The sequence below is a fragment of the Hemicordylus capensis genome, chromosome 1 (assembly GCF_027244095.1).
Source record: "Hemicordylus capensis ecotype Gifberg chromosome 1, rHemCap1.1.pri, whole genome shotgun sequence".
Classification (NCBI taxonomy): Eukaryota; Metazoa; Chordata; class Lepidosauria; order Squamata; family Cordylidae; genus Hemicordylus; species Hemicordylus capensis.
The window spans coordinates 265,480,398-265,502,733 of record NC_069657.1 but is presented as its reverse complement, the minus strand read 5'-3'; the positions used below and the strand labels follow the sequence as shown (position 1 = coordinate 265,502,733).

Below are 22,336 nucleotides of genomic sequence, written 5' to 3'. Positions count from 1 at the left end.
GTCTGCGGAAGGAAACATGAAGTGCTCCAAAATCTCCTAATAGACGGCTGCGTTGACCCTGGACTTAATGAAGCACAGTGGACCAACACCAGCAGATGACATGGCTCCCCAAATCAACACAGACTGTGGAAACTTCACAGTGGACTTCAAGCATCTTGCATTGTGTGCCTCTCCATTCTTCCTCCAGACTCTGGGTCCTTGGTTTCCAGATGAGATGCAAAAGTTGCTCTCATCAGAAAAGAGGACTTTGGACCACTGAGCAACAGACCAGTTCTTTTTTTCTTGAGCCCAGGTAAGACGCTTCTGACGTTGTTTGTTGTTCAGGAGCGGCTTGACAAGAGGAATACGACATTTGAAGCCCATGTCCAGGATCCGTCTGTGTGTGGTGGCTCTTGATGCACTAACTCCAGCCTCAGTCCACTCCTTGTGAAAGTCCCCAACACTTTTGAATGGCCTTTTCCTGACAATCCTCTCCAGGCTGCGGTCATCCCTGCTGCTTGTGCACCTTTTTCTTCCACACTTTCCCCTTCCACATAACTTTCTATTAATGTGCTTTGATACAGCACTTTGGGAACATCCAACTTCTTTTGCAATTACCTTTTGAGGCTTTCCCTCCTTATGGAGGGTGTCAATGATGGTTTTCTGCACAACTGTCAAGTCAGCAGTCTTTCCCATGATTGTGATTCCTAATGAACCAGACTGAGAGACCATTTAAAGGCTCAGGAACCCTTTGCAGATGTTATGGATTGATTAGCTGATTGGAGTGGGACACCTGGAGCCTAGACTGTTGAACCTTTTCACAATATTCTAATTTTCTGGGATTGTGGATTTGGGGTTCTCATGAGCTGTACGCCATGATCATCACAATTATAACAAATTAAGGCTTGACTTATCTCGCTTTGCATGTAATGCGTCTATCTCATATATCAGTTTCACCTTTTAATTTGCATTACTGAAATTAATGAACTTTTGCATGATATTCTAATTTTTCGAGTTTCACCTGTACTTGAAGATATCCAGTATGAATGGGGGAAGTGAGCAGTCTCCCAGGTGGCACAGTGTGTCCAGCCCCATCGGATAGCTGGACTGAAATGAGGTCAGGGAGCACTCACATCATGTGATGGTTGTAGTGGACCACTTAAGTCTGACATCTGCATTGGCATCTCTCACTGCCTTAGACTGAATAGTGTTATGGCCCGGTCCCACACTGGGAACGATGCATGGGCAGGTCAGTCCTCCCATGGCTGTGTATGCTGCCTTTGGCTTCAGAGCAGTTCTCTAGTATCTTAATTGATTTTTATGATCTAATAATCTCATTGAGGTTCCTGATCTTTTTATAAAGGGGGTGGAGAGCAGGAAATGAGAGCAAGATCTGCTCTGGGCTCCTTGGAGGAAGAGTGGGATATAAATGTAAAAAATAAATAAAAATAAATTAGATTTTGTTAAGGTTTTAAGTTAGCATGGTCTTTGGTAGTCACATTCAATAGCACTGAGAAGACATTTTTGACAAAGGTGTCGAAAGAAACATAAGATAGACACCAGCAACAGTCACTGGAGATACTGTGCTGGGGGTGGATAGGGCCAGTTACTCTCCCCCTGCTAAATAAATAGAATCACCACATTAAAAGGTGCCTCTTTGCCAAGTTAGCAGGGATAAATACCATTTGCTAAATCCCATTGCCAAAGATGCTGTCCATTCACTTCATAGATAGGACTTGTTCCACTTTTCAGATCAGAGCTGTCAAAACAGTTTATATAAAGTTTTAAAAACAGATATCAATCTGTCAAAACAAAAAGGTTAGCAGGGAAACAAAGCCAGATAAAAACAGAACAGAAATGTCAAGGAATGGAAGAGGGGAAATCCTCTCATCCATAGTAGTCTGCACTTCAGTCCGATATCAGGTGAAGATCAATAGTTGTTGAGAGGTAAGGCATGGCAAGAATAATTGAGGTTGGCATGTGAATGGCAACTTGCCCTTTTATTGTTCTGAGTTGCCTTCTTTCAGTTCTCTTCTTTGTCTTCCTTGAAGGATGACTGTTCTGCTCTTTTCATATTGATCCCTTGAGTTCTAAATGTATTCTATCTTCCTCCGTCCCTCAGGGAAAGATGGTTCATCAGTCCCAGGATGGTAGTTTGAGGGAGGGAGGGGCCGCCAGCACAAGGCCCCCCAGCACAAGTGGAAAGCTGAATTGCAGGCAGCTCATCAAGCATTTCTCTCTCCTCTCCTCAGGGCTAGGTGATGTTCTTATCTATAGGTTTGTTTGGTTGGTTGGTTGGTTGTTGCACTTATATCCCGCTCTTCCTCCTAGAGCTCAGAGCGGTGTGCATGGTTATTTTTTAAATTTATATCCTCACAACAACGGTGTGAAGTAGGTTAGGCTGAGAGATACATGATGCCCAGAGTCACCCAGTGAGTTTCATGGCTGAATGGGGATTTGAACTCAGGTCTTCCCAGTCCTAGTCCAACACTCTAACCACTATTCTATGCTGGCATATCAAAGTGGCATATAATATCAAAATGGGTTGACTATTGGAAACCAAATGGTAGTATTTGGGGATGGATTTGGTTCCTTGGCCACCTTTGCTGACACCTCTTTCATCTCTGAATGCTTGTATCTGTTTAATTACCAGCTGCATAGAATGGTTCCAAGTTCTGAGAATACAAGTGCAAGAGACATTTGTAGTTGAGCTGATTTGGTATCACACAAGAAGCGCACAGATACTTTATTGTGATGTTAACCATTTATTCTTCCTAAAAGACTTGAACATCCCTTCTTGGATGCTCATAAATCATTCACAGATTTGTGATGCACAAGCTTGGCTTTCTGTATTTCATGATTTTGTGAAATCACAGAGGAAACATGGGGATCTTACTGGGTGCAATATACAGTGTCTTGTATGTAACTTATTTTTTGTTAAAATCCTATATCTAGCTCTTTTGGTTATGACAATAGATTTGGAAGTACCTAGTAGATTCTTTGAAACCAGGGAGATGATTAGTAGTCTTTCTGGTGATTAGAGATGTCGTCTTAGTGTCCTGTTTTATCTCCTTGCCTCACTTGCACACTTATTTGTAAGATAAGCAGATGTAGGCAACTTTTGTTAATTTTACCTAGTTATTATGTAACGAAACAAGCTATTATTAGCATAACATATGTATTCAGTGTCACTGAATTCCTTTTTGGCCGAATTTGGGTATCTCGGGTACAGAATTGGTTTTTAGCTCAAAATATACAGTTGTGTAGATATGGCAGTTTGATCAGCCTTGGCAGGTATTTGCAAAGCTATGTTTCCTTGAGAGACCTCTTTTCACTTTCTGCAGCTCCTTCAATTTGCAAAAGCATTCTTCAGACTGTTGAGAAGAGGAAGGAAAGTGGTGTACGTGTACTAGGCCTGTGCATTCAGAAGATTCGGATCTGACCCAATCTGATTTTGACAATGTCCGATTCTGATTCTATGGGCTCTGGTGTTGTCTAATATTGGATTGGATTTGGAATCTGAATTCTGACAAATTCGGATTCTCCCCCTTGGTGATCAATGGGGAAATGGGGGGGGGGGGTTTCCACAAAAAATCACCGGTTGGTCTTCGGGCCTTGAAACTTGCCACACATGTGGGGAAGGAGGTCAGGGCATCCTGTCATGAATTTGAAGATAATTGGTCAATTCCTTGATTTTTGGTCATTTTAAAAAAATGGCTAGAAATGGTAATGTCTGGCTTGAAACAAGCCAGAACTTTACAAAAAGGTCTGGATCTGAAGTCCACCCCCATGTGGAGGAAAAATGACATTGATTTTTATATTAATTTCCTATTGCAGAAATAGGCAGACCTTTTAAAAGGAATTTAATGGACTTCACAACTTTTAATCCTTCGATGGCTAGAAGGGAAAGTAAGAAATTATAACTACAAAAATAGAAACTTTCACAGGCTCCAGGTGGTTCGCAAATATAAAATCAAAGGGCTGGGCTTTTTCTTCCACATGGGGGTGGAATGATGGCCCCAGGGAGGGCTCCAGAATGTTTTGTGCATTTCTGGCTTGAAACAAGCCAGTTTTAGCCTTTCCCCCCCCATTTCTAACCCACCCAGGATTTCTAACCCAGGAAAAATGAGTCCTGCCAATGTGGACTTCATGTGTGCAGATGCCTACATATGGGGATGGAGTGATGGTTCAAGGAGGAACTTCAGTTTCAGAAGTTCAGTTTTATAAAGTTTTTTTTTGTCTGAAACAAGCCAGGTTTCACAATTTTTAGCCATTTTTACAAAAATGCACCAAACATCATGGAATTGACTGATTCTCTTCAAAATCTCTACAGGGGGTCCTGACTTCCTTGTCCATGTGTATGGCAACTTTCAAGGTTCTAGGACCAACTGGTGATTTTAAGTGGACCCCCCCCAATTTCATACCAGTTGCAGGGGAGCAACAGCAGGAGAGAGGACATACACATACCTCTTGCCTGTGGGCTCCCCAGAGGCATCTGGTGGGCCACTGTGTGAAACAGGATGCTGGACTAGATGGGCCTTGTGCTTGATCCAGTAGGGCTGTTCTTATGTTCCCCATTCTCTTCTATGGGGGGCGGGGATGACCTGTTTTTTTTTGGTTTTTTTTTTGGAAGAGTGCCATTTTGTGAATTCAGAAATGGATTTCCAACATTAATTTTGACATTTTGGAAATAATTCTGACTTCACCAATCCAATTTTTTCTTCTTCAAAAAACAAATTAGGATTTTCCCTCCCCCCTCCCCTTTGCACTTTTGGATAAAATCCGACTTTTGGAATCTGAATTTGCACAGGCCTAATATTCACCCATAACATGCAGAAATGCATCTCCTTGAGTTGGGATTGTGATTCTCCTCTGCTTCCAGAATCATTTTATCTTTGTTTCCGCATCAACTGAGTAGAGGCCATATTTATATTTCTATGTATATCTAATGCATGCGCACATATACTCACACAGAGCGAGCCATGGTCTGCCATTCTTTAGGATGGCCAAGTATGGTGGAGTAATCTTTTCTGCAAACATGAGGTGTTACTTTCTTTCTTTGGCCTATAGTTTTCACAAACTAACTAAATTACTAATATCGTTAAAGTTATCATCTTGGGACAGGCAAACTATCCAACATAAAAATGTGGATCTTTTCTGGTATGTTGAAAGGATCTTGATAAAGAAGGCAATCCTGTATATACATAGGTTCAGAGTTTAGTAACATTTTGTTGCAAGTTGCAAAACAAAACACCTTTGTAGTTTGTTCATACAAACAAGGGGCGGGGGAGTCTAGTTTTTCTCCATTTTTTTTCATTCAAAAATTGACTCCACTGGAAAAGCTAGATGACAAATCGATAAAAGAGATTCCATTTCTGATCTCTCCTTCGTCTTTGGTTTACTGCTAAATGCACACATTCATGATGAATCTAAATAATTAGGCATCAGTGTCTAGAAACTCATTAGTTTATATATATCTTCTGTGACTGAGAATCAAATGTACAGTTTGGGGATTTGGAGTTCATGCAGAAGAAAATGCATTTAATGTTTCTACTCTCTTCTCCTAGAACACGTCAGTAATGGAGGATCAGAATGAAGATGAGTCTCCAAAGAAAAACACACTGTGGCAGGTAGGTCAGATTCTCTCTTCTCTTTCACTCTCTGCAACCTTTTCCTTTAAATTTTCTTTAAAATGCATCAAATAGATGTGTATCTCCTTTTAAAATACTCTTAAAAGACTTCAGTGGGTCCTCTCACTGCATTGCTGCCACCTAGCATTTCTCTGTAGATGGATGAGGCATGTTGGCCATGTGGTGATAGCTATAGGTGCTATGGTTCTTCGACGTGGTCTCTGTACTTTACATGAATGGGCTTTGCGCCTGCGCAGAGACCACACCGGAGCTTCCAAGCTAGAGTTCTAACTTTTTGGCAGTAACCCCGCCCCCACGGTATATAGGTGGCTGCGCAGGCTTCCGTCTTCAGTCTTTCTTCATCCGCAATAGAAGACACATTGAGCACTCCTTGCTAGATCGCGCTGTTAAGTATCTACCCTTGCCGGTTTTTCCTATATTTTGTTTAGTATTCCCCTTCATTAGCATTTTTATTTCATCCCCGGTACCCACCCCCCTAACCTCAAAGTTTCCTTGGATTTTTGCTGTTCCGTCGTGGCCCTCGGGCCCAGCATGCTACCGTTTCCTTGATCCTATGGCCAAGACTACAAACTTTAAGCAGTGTGGTCACTGCAGTTCTAAGATCCCCTTGACCGACGGCCACAAACTTTGCCTTTTTTGTTTAGGTGAGACACACAAAGTTAGTTCTTGCCCGCACTGTGCAGCCTTTACCAAACAGGCACACAAGAACTGAACATCATGTCTTCGTTCTTGGCTTTAGGAACAAGCCTTCAAGTGTTTGGGCTTGGACAAACCACCTATTATGCAGGCCTCTTCGAGCGCTTCTCCTTTGGCCCGGGGCTTACAGCCCGTTTCCTCCCCACCAGGGATCTCAGTGAACACACCAGAGGCCTATGTACCGGTCGATCCCGTGGCTCGGGTTTCGACCTCTGTACCGAAGAATTCTGTGGCAGTGTCGATCTCGACAGTGGCACTCATTGAACCATGCTCTGTCCAACCAGCCAAGAAAAAGAGAAAGAAGGCCCGTCATGCTCTGGCGGAGCCCCCTTTATCGACGTACGATACCGATCACCGATCCTATATGCTCCAGACGGAGACTATTCTAGATGCTGAGGTGGCTTATGTATCTAGTCCCCACGATCCCATTTACGAATCTGAGTGGGATTCTGAACCCGAGGCTCTTCCACTGGAACAGCTCTATCGATGGTCTAATCAAGAACTTGAGGCAGCCCTCGATGAGTGCTATGCCCATCAGGTTGAGGATGAGGCGGACTATTTTTATGCCCACCAGAAGCTTCGCCAACACCGCAGAACCCAGGCAGCTACTGAACCGCCCCATCGGCGTTCTACCTCACCCCGGCCGCCTACCTCGGTACCAGCATCAGTACCGAACCCTCATTCGGAGGCTACACCTCTTCCCGCTCTGCCTCCACCCAGAACCACATCTCTGCTACCACTGCGGGTTCCACCGAGGAGTTCTCTCGTGCAGGCAGCCACGGCTACGATCACCCCGGATTCTAGACCACCTCCTACTCGTCTTCGAATCCGACTCCTCCCTCCTCTGATCTTGAGCGACTCCTCAGATTCGTCTTCGGATGAAGAGGGACCAGAGTCCTCGATTCCAGACAAGATATCGTTGGGCTCTTCACCCCCTACACTCATTATGGAAGCAAGGCCTAGCTCCCTGTCGGAGGATTTCCGAATATACACTGACTTTGTCTCCCGTATGGCTACCTCCTTGGGAGTTCAGCTTTCTCAAGGGGATAAGTCAGAGCCAGATCCTCTCTTCCAGTTGATTGAAGATGATGCCTGTCCTTCAGTCTTGCTGCCTTTGAATTTCTCCATCCTCAAGGTCACCAAGGCCTCTTGGTCAAAACCCTCCTCCCTCCCCCAGACATTGGGAACTTGATTCCTTTTATAGGGTACACACTTCTCCTGACTAGGATGACTTCTTTCTAAAACAGCACCCTTCTACTGACTCCATTGAAGTAGAGTCCTCACACTCTAAGTTCCATGGATATACTTCGTCCACCCCACTCGACAAAGAGGGGAAGAAACTGGACACATTTGGGAGGCGTTTGTATTCAATTTCATCTTTATTGACCAGAATTGCAAACTATCAGGCTTACTACGTCAGATACCAGTCTTTTCTGTGGGACCATGTTGCCCCCTTTTTGGACCATTTGCCTGAGAAACAACAAGGTACAGCTAAAATTTTCTCAAAAGTTTTCCCTGTCTCAAAACAGGAACTTCATGCAATTCATCACTTAACAGAAGGTGCCTCTAAGGTGATGGCAGCCTCAGTCGCTCTTTGCCGCCACACCTGGCTCAGATCTTCTGGACTGGACCCAATGCTAGGAAGATCTTCCCTTTGATGGCTCATCCCTATTTGGAGAATAGATGGATGATACCCTTCAGAAAGTGTAGAAACTTCGTAACATGGCCCGCTCTATGGGGCTCTAACAGTCCTCATCCCGGCCTTATAGGCCCCAGAATTGGCAGCAAGAGCTATACTCCGCTAAACACCAGTACTACCAACCACAAGACCAGTCCTTTTGTTCTACCAGGTATCAACCTTACAGAAAGCGCTCCAACTTCACCGGCTCCTAGCAGCAGCACTCTAAGGGGTCCCAGCCCCATACTAAGAGACAGTGACTTGAAAACCCCTCCCAGATGGGGCACCAGGCTCTCCCCCTTCATCTCCACCTGGGAAAATATCACCACCGACTCCTGGGCTCTTACCATTGTGAGAGTCGGCTATGCTATAGAGTTTGCATCCACCCCACTATACAATTCTCCACTCCCCACACCAGCCACCCCGGCTCTCCTTTCGGAAGTCAACTCTCTACTTGCAAAATCTGCAATGGAACTGGTTCACAACCCATAATCCCCAGGTTTCAATTCCTGATACTTCACGGTACCCAAGCCGGATGGCTCCCTCCGACCCATCCTGGATCTCCAGGAGCTGAACTCCTATGTCACATACCAGAGGTTTCGTATGGTCACCATTCCCACCATCATCTCCCTCCTGCGCAGGATCCAATGGTTTGTCTCAATAGACCTCAGGGATGCCTACTATCATATCACCATCAGACCTCAGCACCGCCGTTTCCTCCGCTTTCAGATAGCAGACACCACTTACCAGTTCCACGCCCTCCCCTTCGGGCTGGCATCCACTCCACGGGTGTTCACCAAATGCATGGCTCCAGTGGTGGCGGCCCTGCAGCAACAAGACATTCAAATTTTTCCATTCCTTGACGACTGGCTCATGGTAGCCGACAACCCACAATCCCTACTGAGGGATCTCCACATGGTCATCGACCTCCTTTCCAACCTGGGGCTCCAGGTGAATTACGAGAAGTTGAAACTCAGCCCTTCCAGAACCATAGAATTTTTGGGGATCATCTTCGACTCCATTCAGTCAAAGATTTTCCTTCCTCAATGCAGGATCCAGGCTATCCTGGATCTGTCATCCCACCTACTCTACCACCTGTGTCAGTCTGCAAGTACAGTCCAGTGCCTGCTGGGCCACATGGCCTCCACCACCTACATCCTCCCTCAGGCTCATCTGCATGCCAGGACTCTTCAACACTGGTTCTTCTCCTTATTCTCCCCACACGAAGATTCCCTCACCCACACCCTTACGATTCCGCCTCAAGTCCGCCGTTCCCTCCTGTGGTGGATGGACCTTGCCAACCTCAGCGTCAGCTCCCCCTTCCAGCCTCCGCATCATACCCTTCTACTCACTATGGACACATCCATGGAAAGCTGGGGTACCCATGCCAACAACCACAACATCCACGGCACCTGATCGCCAGCCAAAGCCTCTCCCCATATCAACTACCTCGAACTGCTGGCCATTTTCAAGGCTCTAAGAACCTTTCTCACTCTGATACGAGACTCTCACGTTCTGGTCCCAACGGACAGTACTACTGCCAAGGCCTACCTGAACAGGCAAGGCAGCACCTCCTCCAGCTCCCACCTATTCCTAGCCATGGAAATGTGGTTCTGGTGCATTCGCCACGGCGTCACCCCCCTGGTGGTCCATACTCAGGACCAGGACAACGTCATGGCGGACAGGTTGAGCAGGACTCACTCAACGTCCCATGAATGGCAGCTACATCCCCCCATGCTCCGCTCCCTCTTCTGCCGCTGGTTCCTCCCAGAAATAGACCTCTTTGCATCAGAGACGAATGCACATTGTCACCTGTATTGCCGGGATCGGTCCCAACTCCCTCGGGGAAGCGTTTGCTATGAACTGGGTGGGAATTCTGGTCTACGCCTTTCCCCTGATTCCTCTACTTCCTCGAGTTCTTCAGAAAATCTCCCAGGACCGACTACACTGCATACTCATTGCCCCGTGGTGGCCCAGGAGGCCCTGGTTTCCCCGCCTCTCCAATCATCAATACCTCCACCTGCCACACAACCCTCACCTCCTCTCCCTGCAGAACGGTCGCCTCCTCCATCCAGACCTACAACGTCTCCATCTCATGGCTTGGCACATAGTCCCAACCTGCCCGTAGACCTACAGAGAATAGTTAATGCTTCACGTAAACCTGCTACCGTCGCCTCCTATTCCCATGAATGGACACGTTTTCAGAACTTTCTAGAAAACAGGAACGTTCCCTTACACTCTATCTCTGTAGAACATGTTTGCTCATACTTACTGTCCCTCAAGGAGGCTGGACTGAAGATGCCTTCCTTGCGAGTTCATCTTGCAGCCATAGTGGCTAATTCTCCACCATCTATGCCGTCGTGGTTCCAGCACCCCACGGTCAAACGTTTTCTGAAAGGCCTCACTCACCTTTACCCGGACCTGCCAGTCATGGCACCTGCATGGGACCTGACCTTGGTGCTCTCCTCTCTCATGTACCCTCCCTTCGAATCCATGGCCATGATTTCTCTGGACCTCTTTTCCTGTAATGTGGCCTTCCTTATGGCTATCACTTCCGCCAGGTGGGTCAGTGAACTTAGAGCACTGAGTTACTTCCTTTCATCGCTCCCAGCCGATCTCCGTACCTGCATTCTTCTCTGACCCATCGTCTGAGGCCGAACGATGTTTCCACACACTCGACCTTCGTAGAGCGCTCGCCTTCTACATAGACCGAACCTCTGCTCTCCGCACCTTTACCTCTCTCTTCGTGCTTCACTCTGGACCCAACAGAGGCAAGCAGGCCTCTGTACAGACCATATCTAGATGGGTGGTTCGCTCCATCACTTTAGCGTACCAGCTCTCCAAAAAGCCTCTCCCATCCTCCATCAAAGCACACTCAAGAAGGGTGGTTGCAGCTTCCACTGCCTTTGACAGGTCCATTCCTTTGGACGTCATCTGCCAGGAGGCTATGTGGGCGTCAAAACACTCATTTGTGCAGCACTACGCCCTGGATGTTCAAGCCAGAAAAGACACGGCGTTTGGCAAGGCGGTGTTACAGTCCATCTTTGCCTCATCCCTCCTCCAGGTGAGCATGGCACGGGTGCAGCTTGCTATGTGCCCATTCGTGTAAAGCACAGAGAGTTCTTCAATGTAGAACGACAGGTTGCTTACCTGTAACTTGGGTTCTTCTAGTGGTCATCAGTGCTCTTACACGCCCTCCCATCCTCCCTTCTTTTAATGCCTTTTCTGCTAGTCTTTCAGATTGGTGGACTTAGAAGAATGGAGAGGGAAGCCCGCGCAGCCGCCTATATACTGTGGGGGCGGGGTTACCGCCAAAAAGTTAGATCTCTAGCTTGGAAGCTCCGATGTGGCTCTGCGCAGGCGCAAAGCCCATTCGTGTAAGAGCACAGATGACCACTAGAAGAACCCAAGTTACAGGTAAGCAAGCTGTCGTTCTGAGGTGTCTTGGATGGAAGGCAGGGCAACACAGGAAGTACAACCCTATCGCAACTGCAGTTCCAGTGCTTTCCTAGTGATTTTTTTTAAAGGCCCAAAGACCATAGGTTCCAGACCAAAAATGTAGCTTGTTGTTGTGGTGGTGGGAAAGTGGGGAGGTACAGTTGACCACTTGGTTCTCTGTGCAATTGGGTGGGCGAGGCGGGGTGAGAGAGCAAGGAGGTTTCAAAGTGCTTTAAATAGGAGGAAAAATATTCCTTGTCTCAAAGGAACTCACAATCGAAAAAGAAACCCAAGCGCAAAAATAGCTGGTTATGCTCAGTTGAACTGTAACACTGCTCTCTGCCCCCTTCTAAATATAAGAGCTATCACGTTAAAAGGTGCCTTGTTGCCCCTGTTTAACAGAAGTTGTGCTGCAATTGCTGCTCCCAAAGAATTGTAAATTGCATGGCTGCTATAAAAGTGTTTTCCTCAAGGCTGGTTTTCCTATAGTGTACAGCCATCGACTGGAGGATCAGCTGAACAGTTTGTATTGATAAACTTCAGGAGGTTCTTCCTGAATGTTCTGAAACATATACACTTTTCATATGTCCTTGCTTTATCCCTGAGGCCCCAATGGGTTAATCTCAGAAGTTCCCTCTGCATGTTCAACAAAAAATGGTGCTATCTTGTGTGTTTTATGGGTGGCACTGTTTACTATCTTAATTTCATATTTTTTTGATCACATTTTCAGAGTTCCTTTTTCTGGATTGTATGAAGTATCAATGTATTTTGCAGTAATGCTTACAGTTATTTGCAGTCACTAGGTGGTGCTGTGAGTACAATGATAGAAAGTGATACGAAATTGAGTATTACTTTTTAGCCTGTTAAATAGCAGAGGAATGAGCACAAACATTTTCTGTTTTCGTTAAATCATATTTTGTAAAAAGCTTGTAAAGGGATTAAAACAATTTGCACAAATAAAAGTAGTCAAGCTAGGATAGTCAACTGGTGCTTGTCTTGATGCAAGTTTCATATACATTCTTCACATGTTTGATTTGGTAGCCGACCCAATACATTATTGGCAGATTTACCCAACCATGTTAATTGTGAGAGCGGTTGTATGAAATCAAATCAAGCTGTTGTAGATTTTTTTGTATCTTGGTCATAGATGTATGTTATCAGTGGCAGCTAGTATATCTAGTCAGCTGGTTTAACATATAAACCCAGTTCATGTGACAGTGATGACTAAGCAAGGCTTTTGATTGTCATCAGGAAGCACTGATCTTAAACTGCTGCTAGGACAAAATACAGCAGTTTGCTCAATGGTGTGTGTATGTGTGTGCGCGCGTGATGGGTGGGGAGGGAAAACAGCTGAGAATTCAGTGCTCAAAATCATAACAGCAGACACATGAAAGGAAATGTATACGAATTAATGCTGAACAAGAGAACTGTAATCCAGCCTCGAGAGAATACACCAATGGTTTTGTACATTGGAAAATTAGGTTTTTAAGAGTAATTTTGTTGTGTAGAAAATTTAAATGTCCAGTATATCATTAAGCATTCTTAAAATGTGTTAGAAATTCAAGTAGAACTGTAATAGTTGACATTGTCTAACTTTGTTTTTCTGCCCTTAAAAAACAAACAAAACCCAAACAGATAAGCAATGGAACTTCATCTGTGATAGTCTCAAGGAAACGACCATCTGAAGGAAACTACGAGAAAGAAAAAGACTTGTGTATTAAATATTTTGACCAGTGGTCTGAATCGGATCAAGTGGAGTTTGTGGAACACCTTATTTCACGAATGTGTCATTATCAGCATGGACATATTAATTCTTACTTGAAGCCCATGTTGCAGAGGGACTTCATCACTGCTTTACCAGGTATGTTGAATCAGATCTAGGAGAGTAAAAAATGGATTGTGGACTGTTCTGTCACCTGATATTACTTTTTAATAGAATCAACATGTTGCATATTTCAGAACCAGTTACATCTGTATAATTGCAGTGGCCACTGGATGCCAGTATTGTTCCATCTAAACACAGACTGTGTTTTTCACTGTTGTATCTGGAGTGCAAACTGCATCTTTAACTTCTTCCCCTGTTGAATCTAACTGAAAGATTTGACATGTTTTGTACACCATTTTATTCTGTATCAGGTGGCATCTGTACTTTGGTGTAGAGGTGCACTGTTAGCAGAAGCTCCTTCCATAAACAGGAGGAAGGTCCTTGTGGAACTTCTTTTATTCATGCAAAGAGCTTCTGCTGATGGGATACCACTGTGCCAAAGGTCTGGATACAGCCCACCCTGTCTCTCCTTTTTGCATTTTAGAAACTAGTTCATAAGTAAAATAAGTGGTAAGTGGTAAATTGGGTTGCAATTAAAAATCATAAAGAGAGAACCTAGGTCAAATATATAATCATGAATATTAATCATAACTTCTAATTATATTCTATGTACATGTTGGCAGTAGATGGGGATGGGAGATAACATCTGATCAATCCTATTCTGTAGGTAATATACATGCCTCACACACACTCAAGTGCTTGCTCTTCTCTCTTTAAAAGTGAAAAGACAAAGAAGGTCAATAAATGGTGGATTTGAGGGAATGGAATACATCTGAGCAAGGAGGAGGAGTCCGGATATAAACATATAAATTAATAGAAAGTGCACAGAACATATCCATGCAGTCCTGAGGAAACATTTCAGATTGTATCCTCCATTGTAGAAGGGAAACGCCTATCATGGCAGCAGACTGCAAAAGAGACCCCACTTGGGAATATTTTAATGAAGTTCCTGTACCTGTGGGTAAGATGTGTGCAAAATGCAAACAGCGCAAGAAAGAAATGTGAGGCCTGGTTGCCCGAATGAAACAGCATTATGAGAAGTGTGTACCCACCTACATCTCTGAATATGTATTAAAGTTATATTGGACAACAAGAATGTACTTTTGCTAGAAAATGATTAATGACTAGTGATTGGAATCATTAAAATTGAATCTTTCCACAAAGCTATTTATATCATGATTTAAATCGATTTGATTTATATTAAATTGACCCTGTTTATGCTTACACCGGGCTTCATATTGATTGAATTTCTTTACCACCTAATATAGAAATCTTTAGGTGGTGTGTATGTGTATATATATATATATATATATATATATATATATATATATATATATATATGTGTGTGTGTGTGTGTGTGTGTATACACACACACACACACACACAAAATATAAAATATAAAACACTTAAAATGCATAAATATCACAATAGATAAAAACACATTAAAATTTAAAACTTAGATTTCAGTTAAAAGCCTGGGAAAATAGGTACATCTTCAGGTTTCTCCTAAAAACAAACGGAGAAGGAGATGCTCTTATTTCAGCAGGGAGCACATTCCAAAGCCCTGGGGCAGCTACAGAGAAGGCCTGGTTCCGAGTTGCCTCCAATCAAGTTGGTGGAAACTGTAACCGGACCTCTCCAGATGATCTTAATAGGCTACAGGGTTCACAACAGAGAAGGCGCTCTCTTAAGTACCCTGGACCTAAGCCGTTAAGGGCTTAAGGTAATAACCAACACTTTGTATTTCGTTTGGAAACATATCGGCAGCCAGTGTAGTTCTTTTAGAATCAGTGTTATATGATCCCTTTGGGTTGTCCCAGACACTAGTCTGGCAGCTGCATATGCTCCCAATTGTAGTTTCCAAACTACATACAAAGGCAGCCTCTCTACATACAAAGGCAGCCCCATGTAGAGTGCATTACAGTAGTCAAGCCTAGAGGTTACCAGCTTATGTACCACCTTTAAGGTCATTTGTCTCCAGAAATGGATGTATCAGCCAAAGCTGATAAAAAAGCACTCCTGGCCACAGCCTCAGCCTGAGAAACCAGGGAGAGCTTGGGATCCAGGAGCACGCCCAGACTATGAACTTGATCTTTTAGGGAAAGTGTAACCCCATCCAGAACAGGCAGATCTAAATAATCTCTTGGATCCCGACCCCCTACAGATAGTACCTCCGTCTTGTTTGGATTCAATTTCAGCCTGTCATCCTTCATCCACCCCAATATCGCCTCCAGGCAAGCACTTAGCGGGGTCATGCCATTTCCTGATGAAGCTGATAGGGAGAAATAGACCTGGGCATCGTCAGCATATTGATAGCATTCCAGACCAAACTTCCTGATGATCTTTCCCAGCGGTTTTATGTAGATGTTAAAAAGCATTCGAGACAGTATGGAGCCTTGTGGAACCCCACACTTTAGCTCTCGTTTTTCAGAACAGTCTCCACGTGACACCATCTGGAATCTGCCAGAGAGGTAGGAACGGAACCACTGTAAAACAGTGCCATCCAATTCCACCTCCCTCAAGTGACGCAGGAGGATACCATGATCAATGGTATGAAAAGCCACCGAGAGATCCAAAGGGATTAGCCGAGTCTCACTCCCTCTGTCAACCGCCAATTGGAGATCATCCATCAGGCCATCCAAGGCAGTCCCACCTGAAAGCCCATTTGGAAAGGATCTAAATAATCTGTTTCATCCAAAACTGCCTGTTGCTGAGAAGCAACCACTTGCTTAATCACTTTGCCCAACCAAGGAAGATTAGAGACAGGTCTGTAATTAGCTAACTCTGAAGTATCCAGTGCAGGTTTCTTCAAATAAGGTCTGATAATAGTCCCCTTAAGACAAGGAGGCATCCTGCTCTCCCTCAGAGAAGCATTTATCGGCATAAATGTCTTCTCTGATAATATGACTGCCAGATGAAATAAGCCAAGTTGGGTAACGGTCAAGAGAGCAGGTGGTGGGCGTACAGTCCGAAGGAGTTTGTTCACATCCTCAGAAGTAACACTGAAAGTGGACCAATTCAGCCCTATTAGATGGGTTGCTGAGCACCTCTACAATAGACTCTGTAGTAACTGTGGAATCTAGTTCAGCACAAATACAAGATATTTTATCTGCAAAAACGTTAAAAACATCACAGCGAGTGATAGATGGTTCCAAGTTGAAATTCAAGGCAGAGGGGGCATTAACTAGCCCCCTCACAACCCTAGACAACTCAGCTGGACGTGAATTTGCAGGAGCAATGCGGGCAGAGAAGAACCGCTTCTTTCCGTCTGCACAGCCAGAGCATAGATCCTCAAATGAGCTCTGTGTTGCAATCAGTCAGATTCGTGCCAAGTCTTCCTCCACTTGCGCTCTAGTTGTCTACCTTGCCATTTCACAGTTCATCCGAATACCATGGGGCTGACTTTAAAGTAGGTCAGAGAGGACACTTAGGAGTGCTTGTGTCTACCGCTCTAGTAAGTTCATTATTCCATATTTGTACCAGAGTATCAACAGAATCACTAGCAGAGCCAGCTTGAAACACTTCCAAGGCTTCTTGGAATCCTATTGGATCCAATAACCTTCTTGGGCAGACCAACCTAATGGGTCCTTCACTCCTGCTGAGGTGGGTTGTGACTGCAAGTCCTACCTTAACCAGATGGTGATCCATCTGTGATAGTGGGGCGATAACAAGGGTCCCCACACACGGGACACCACCCTGATCAGAGCAAAAGACCAAGTCGAGAATGTGACCTGCATTATGTGTCGGTCCAGAGACCACTTGGGATAGGCCCATAGTCATGGCTGCTATGAACTCCTGAGTGTATTATTATATCCTGACAACCTGGTCCTGAAATGGAAATTTAAGTCCCCCACTGCCAACAACCTGGTACACTCCAATGCCAACTCCTCAACCAGGTCCATCAGCTCAGTTAGGGGTTGGACAACGAGATGATCGGTATAGCAAAAGAAGTCCCAACTATCCTTGGTCCCTAGACTTAGGAACACACATTCAATATAGGCCAACTCCCTGACAAGGATCCTGGTAGGGGAAATAGTATTCTTATTCTTAAAGACCACAGCCTCCGTAATATACACCAGATTGGCATCTTCACCCAAGACCAAGTCATGGATGATCTCAGACTTATTTTGGACCGACCTGGCATTACAGAGCAATAAGGTGAGGTGCTGTGGGTTGTAGGCACTGCTCTCCAAGGTCAAATAGGTGGTAGCCCTGATTGAGGGGAAAACCACAATTGAATGACTAAATTCCCTTCCCATATTATGACCTGCTGATCTGTCAGCATCAAATCTTGGCCAATTCCTCACCACCATTGCAATAGCTGCCCCAGAGACACCCCTTGCCTCCCCATCTCTGGATGACCAAAAAAACATACCTACTCCAGAGCAAATTAGAAAGGGAGGGAGCCAGAGGGGTGGAAAGGGAGCCTTTGCACAGCCTGGAGCTAACCTGTCTACCCCAAACAGGGAATAAGGGGGAGGAAGGGAGATGACATACACACAAACCTCCTCCTGACGTCCCCTACCAAGTGCCAACACAAAGCAGGAGACGTCTGAGCAGAAAACTGTTGAGCAGAAGATACAAGGAAGGTGGCTTGGTCAATGTTTCATGCCCGATATAACGATTAAGTAATTGACTTGGAGTATTATGAAGTCCCACACATGAGAAAGAGAGAGAGACGGTCTAGTACAGCAGTTCTGAGCTTCTTGTTTTCTTTGCCTACCCATTTTCCAAAGAGCTCAGAGCAGCAGACCAGGGGTGCCCAGACAGTACTCCCTCGCCAGGTATTGATCTGATTGACACAAAAACCAGTTTGCATTTTGAATACACATCTCAGCTAGTGAGCAGTCCTGAAACATAAATATGTATGGCTGCCTCACCACAAAATCTCAGCAATGAAACATGCCAAAAGGGCCCTTGAATTCAGAGGAGAGAAAATGGCAGCTCTGTAGGAGAGTTCACAGTCTGTGTTCTAGGCTATAGGAGGAAGAGGAGGATTTGGATAACTTCATGGAGGTTTGGATAACTTCGTGGAGGAGAGGTCTATCATCGGCTACTAGTCAGAGGGCTATTGGCCACCTCCAGCCTCAAAGGCAGGATGCCTCTGAGTACCAGTTGCAGGGGAGTAACAGCAGGAGAGAGGGCATGCCCTCAGTTCCTGCCTGTAGGCTGCCAGCGGTATCTGGTGGGCCACTGTGTGAAACAGGATGCTGGACTAGATGGGCCTTGGGCCTGATCTATCAGGGCTGCTCTTATTTGAGGAGGCAGAACTGTTGCACTTTTGCTCTGGAAACTTGAGTTGAACTTGTAGTGAACAATAGAACTCTGCATCGGGTGGAATGGGAGGGAGGGGGAGAGAGCGTAAGTGGCACTGCAAGAGATGCATGGCCTAGAATATGAGGATGGCAGAATGGTGGGATTTGTCCAAGCAGATCCTCAGCCTAGAAATGAGCAAAAATTCAAAATTATAAACTGGCAGATTGCCAGACTCCTCAATGTTAGGCTCAGTGGAAAGGTTTAAAAAAAATGGCCTAATGACTGTCAGTGGACTTGTGTACAAAAATTCCATCTGTGTTCTTACGGCATGTTTTTATTTTATCCATTCTAAGTCTTTGTCATCATAGAAATCATAAATTCCCTATAGAGATGCTCTAAGAGTTCACCATAGAAAAAGTTTATATAGTGCAGTATTGCCAGGAAGATTTTTTTGAGGGAGAGAGAACAGGCTTTGTCCAAGGGTATATTTCTAAAGCTGAACTCCCCTGAGGGTTGCCTAGCTCTGTGTTAGACAATTAAGGTCAAAAGGCACTTAGTTTCCTGTGCCCAAATGAATGTGAGGGCTAAGTGTGTGTTAGTTTCCTTCTTATCACTTAATGATAAAGGGGAGAACTACCAGGACCTCTTTCTCTCACATACCTGTCCCGCTGGCCTCCTGCATGCAAATTTCCAAAGATTATGGTAGATTTATCCTTGCTGAGTAATTAAAGGTGTGTCATTCCTTTGGGATGTGTGAAACTCAAAATGCAATACAAATTGTGCATTATATATGAAGAATTGTTTCCATTTTCTGTGACACGCTTAGTTAGTTTTGCAATCTTAAGGGTAGTATTGTATTACTACTTTTTGTGAGTGAGTACTAATTGGCATAGAAAGATTTATGTTCCAGTGCAGTCTTAACATCTTACAAATCAAAGAACATATTGATATGTTTGTGCAGTCTGATTATGACACCTCAGTGGCTCGGACCGTTTATTCTTTTAGCTGTTCTGAATTAAACCCAATAATTGGCTAATACTACATACAAAACATAATGTTCTGAAAAAGATCAATTATATCTGAACTTAAAGAATGCTCAAGTAGCTCCCTCTTGCTACCATTCATTTTAAATTTTGCACCTGTCCACATGCCTACAAAGTGGAAAATATTTGTGGTCTTTGGCTTCCTTTTAGTGGGAAAAGTGATAATTATGATATGAACTTTCAAGAAATGGTGGTATAATGTTTAGTCTGCATAGTCTGTTCTTGTCAAGTTAGCTTGTGGTTAGCATGTGCTGATGAAGGCGTATCCTTCCAACTTGGGGCAAGATGTAGTGTCATGTTGTAAATAAAATACTGCTGAAGCGGAGTCTGTAATTGGACCAGCAGGTGTTGGCTTTAGATGGCATCAGATCCTCACAGGGCTGGGTTAGTTTTTGGAAATTTCTCTCCAGTGTACTTTGTTGTGGAGCACCAGAGCTTTGTTATAAGGTGGAGAAGTTCTGGAGCTGCATCACAGTGCCCTTTTTTCTGTTAAACTTCACTATTTTTCAGAGAGTGTTTTGTGATAGACCTAACTATTGTGAATTACCCGATCTGAACTAGTCAGTCTTGGATTGAAAGACTATCTTGCTCAGTAAGGAAAAATAGCCACACAAATTAGATCTTCTGCTCTTGAATTTGGGTGCCATGGTTCCAGAGAAAGCTCTGTGGTGACTCAACACGCTGAGAGTGACCAACCCTACCCCACCCCAAACCACTACTTTTTATGTTTCAAAATACAGGAAATCCTCCAGTATCGCAGGGGTTACGTTCAGGAAAAGTTCAGCAAGTGGTGAATTCATGATATTGGAGTGCGTAACCTACCCCCAAAATGGGATTAGGTTCCACACTCGGGCATCACGAGTGGCTGAGACACTTAGTGTGTCCTAGCCATTTGCATCACCTCTTGAAGCCTCCCTACATGGCGACAGGGAGAATGACTATTTAAACTTTTAACTCCCCTCCACCCATCAGCGTATGGACAGGGAGATTTAAAGTTTAAATGGCCACTCTCAGAGCTTCCCAGCTGGCATGTGGAGAGTTGTAAAGAGGCAGTGTGAGTGGCTGGGACAATTTAGTTATAATGGGGGCTAGACCCTCAAATAACTGAAACTACCCCCTGAAATAACTAAATTGGTATACAGGCAAGTGGTCCATGAATGAGTGAAACCACGGGTATTGAACCTGGAAATATCGAAGGCCACCTGTTAGCTAATTAGTTGGTAGCTTATGTGGGATACCTATCATCACCCAGTCTCTTTCTTTATATAGTTAGAAAGATGAGGATTCCTTGGAGTGGGGGCTCATCTCTGAGGAATACAGCAAATTTGGGTCTGCTTATGTACAGCTTTCTTTGTTTCCTTGCCAACTGTGTTATTTAGTCCTCAGATGTATTGGGTAGCATCCACAGTTGTCCTTTGTCTGGAACAAGCCTTTAGTCCAAAATAGTACTACTTACTCCAGAGTAAGGATTCTGTTGGGAAGGACAATTGTGGATGCTACCCATTGTACTGAACAAAGTTTCAAACAGCCATGACCTTTTTTCTGGGCTGAGGTAAGAACTTTTGAACAAAGAATTAGTAAACAGAGGTTTAGATATATTTTAAAATTTGGGCAGACAGTACTGTTCTCTGTTTCTTTATATCTAATACTGATAACTTGAGATGTTAACTACCATAAGCCTGGCATATTTTACCCAGAAATCAGTGCTGCTGCTGCTTCTCTCTCAGTGGAGCAGAAAGGCAGGTGTCTGTCTGTCTGTCTTATCTATCTATCTATCTATCTTATATACTGCCCAAACTTTCTTCTCTGGGCAGTTAACAATGACATAAAAACCATTAAAACAAATATAAAAGGTTAAAACAGTTTAACGAGCTGATGGTAACGGGAGATGGACCTCATCAAGTGACCACAGTGGGTGGTGGGGTACATAATGAAGAAGACGTTCTCTTAAATACCCAGGGCCTATGCAGTTTGTCCATAGCAATGGTTTTCAAAAACAACCTGAACACTAGCCACAGTCCGCTATACAATTTCCTTATCTGGTGGGTGCATGGGGACCCATCCAGAATAGAGATATCCACAACTGGCCAGGCCATAGGTCTGTTTAACTGTTTCTCCAGGGATTAGGTCCAGGGCATGGTCAGAAGGCATATCATGCCAGCCACTTTGCTGAATCTAAACTGGGCTGGGTTCTGGTCAGGGTCTGAATGGGAAACCATTCAAGGTACCCCAAGTATGCCATCATGTGGTGTCATGGAAGAAAGGTGAGAGATAAATGTAACAAACAAATATTTCTAGTTGCCTCCAGTATGACAGGTGTTGTAGTGAGTGGTTGCAAATTGTGTGTGCGTGCACGCACCCACACACACACCAGTTTTTCCTCAAAGGCATGAGTGTGTGTGCATGCTCACATTTTTTTATGTCCGCTCAGTTAATTTTAGATCCTGCTCAGGTTGAATCAGGAAGGCCCCACTCTGAATGCATGTGTGCGCACACTGCCTTGATACTGCCGTCCAGTACAAAACTCTTTCCACACACAGATGAAAAAAGTCAGAGAGAACACTGGTGTGTGCACGCACACACATACATGCACACACCTTTCCCACAAAACATGGTTTGATCTAAGTCAGGGATGACAGCCCAGGATGTCTCTAAACATTAATTCTAGCTTACGCTGAGCTAGAGCTGCTTTGTCTCTTTCCAGCTAACAGCTCAAAAACCACTGTTCCAGAAAATGGTGGTAATTGGGCCAGAAGTAGCAACTGAGTCC

The 22,336-nt window shown here is 44.4% G+C and overlaps 1 protein-coding gene across 6 annotated transcripts in view; it reads left to right on the top strand.

Annotated features, from left to right (window-relative positions):
* The window catches only part of FBXW11 (F-box and WD repeat domain containing 11), a 138,742-nt gene that overhangs the window by 73,148 nt on the left and 43,258 nt on the right, over positions 1 to 22,336 (top strand). For all 6 annotated transcript variants that reach the window (XM_053284886.1, XM_053284882.1, XM_053284887.1 and 3 more), the window contains 2 exons: positions 5,547 to 5,609; positions 13,078 to 13,303. In XM_053284886.1, the coding sequence (XP_053140861.1) occupies positions 5,547 to 5,609; positions 13,078 to 13,303 (289 nt within the window). The remainder of the gene's footprint in view (positions 1 to 5,546; positions 5,610 to 13,077; positions 13,304 to 22,336) is intronic.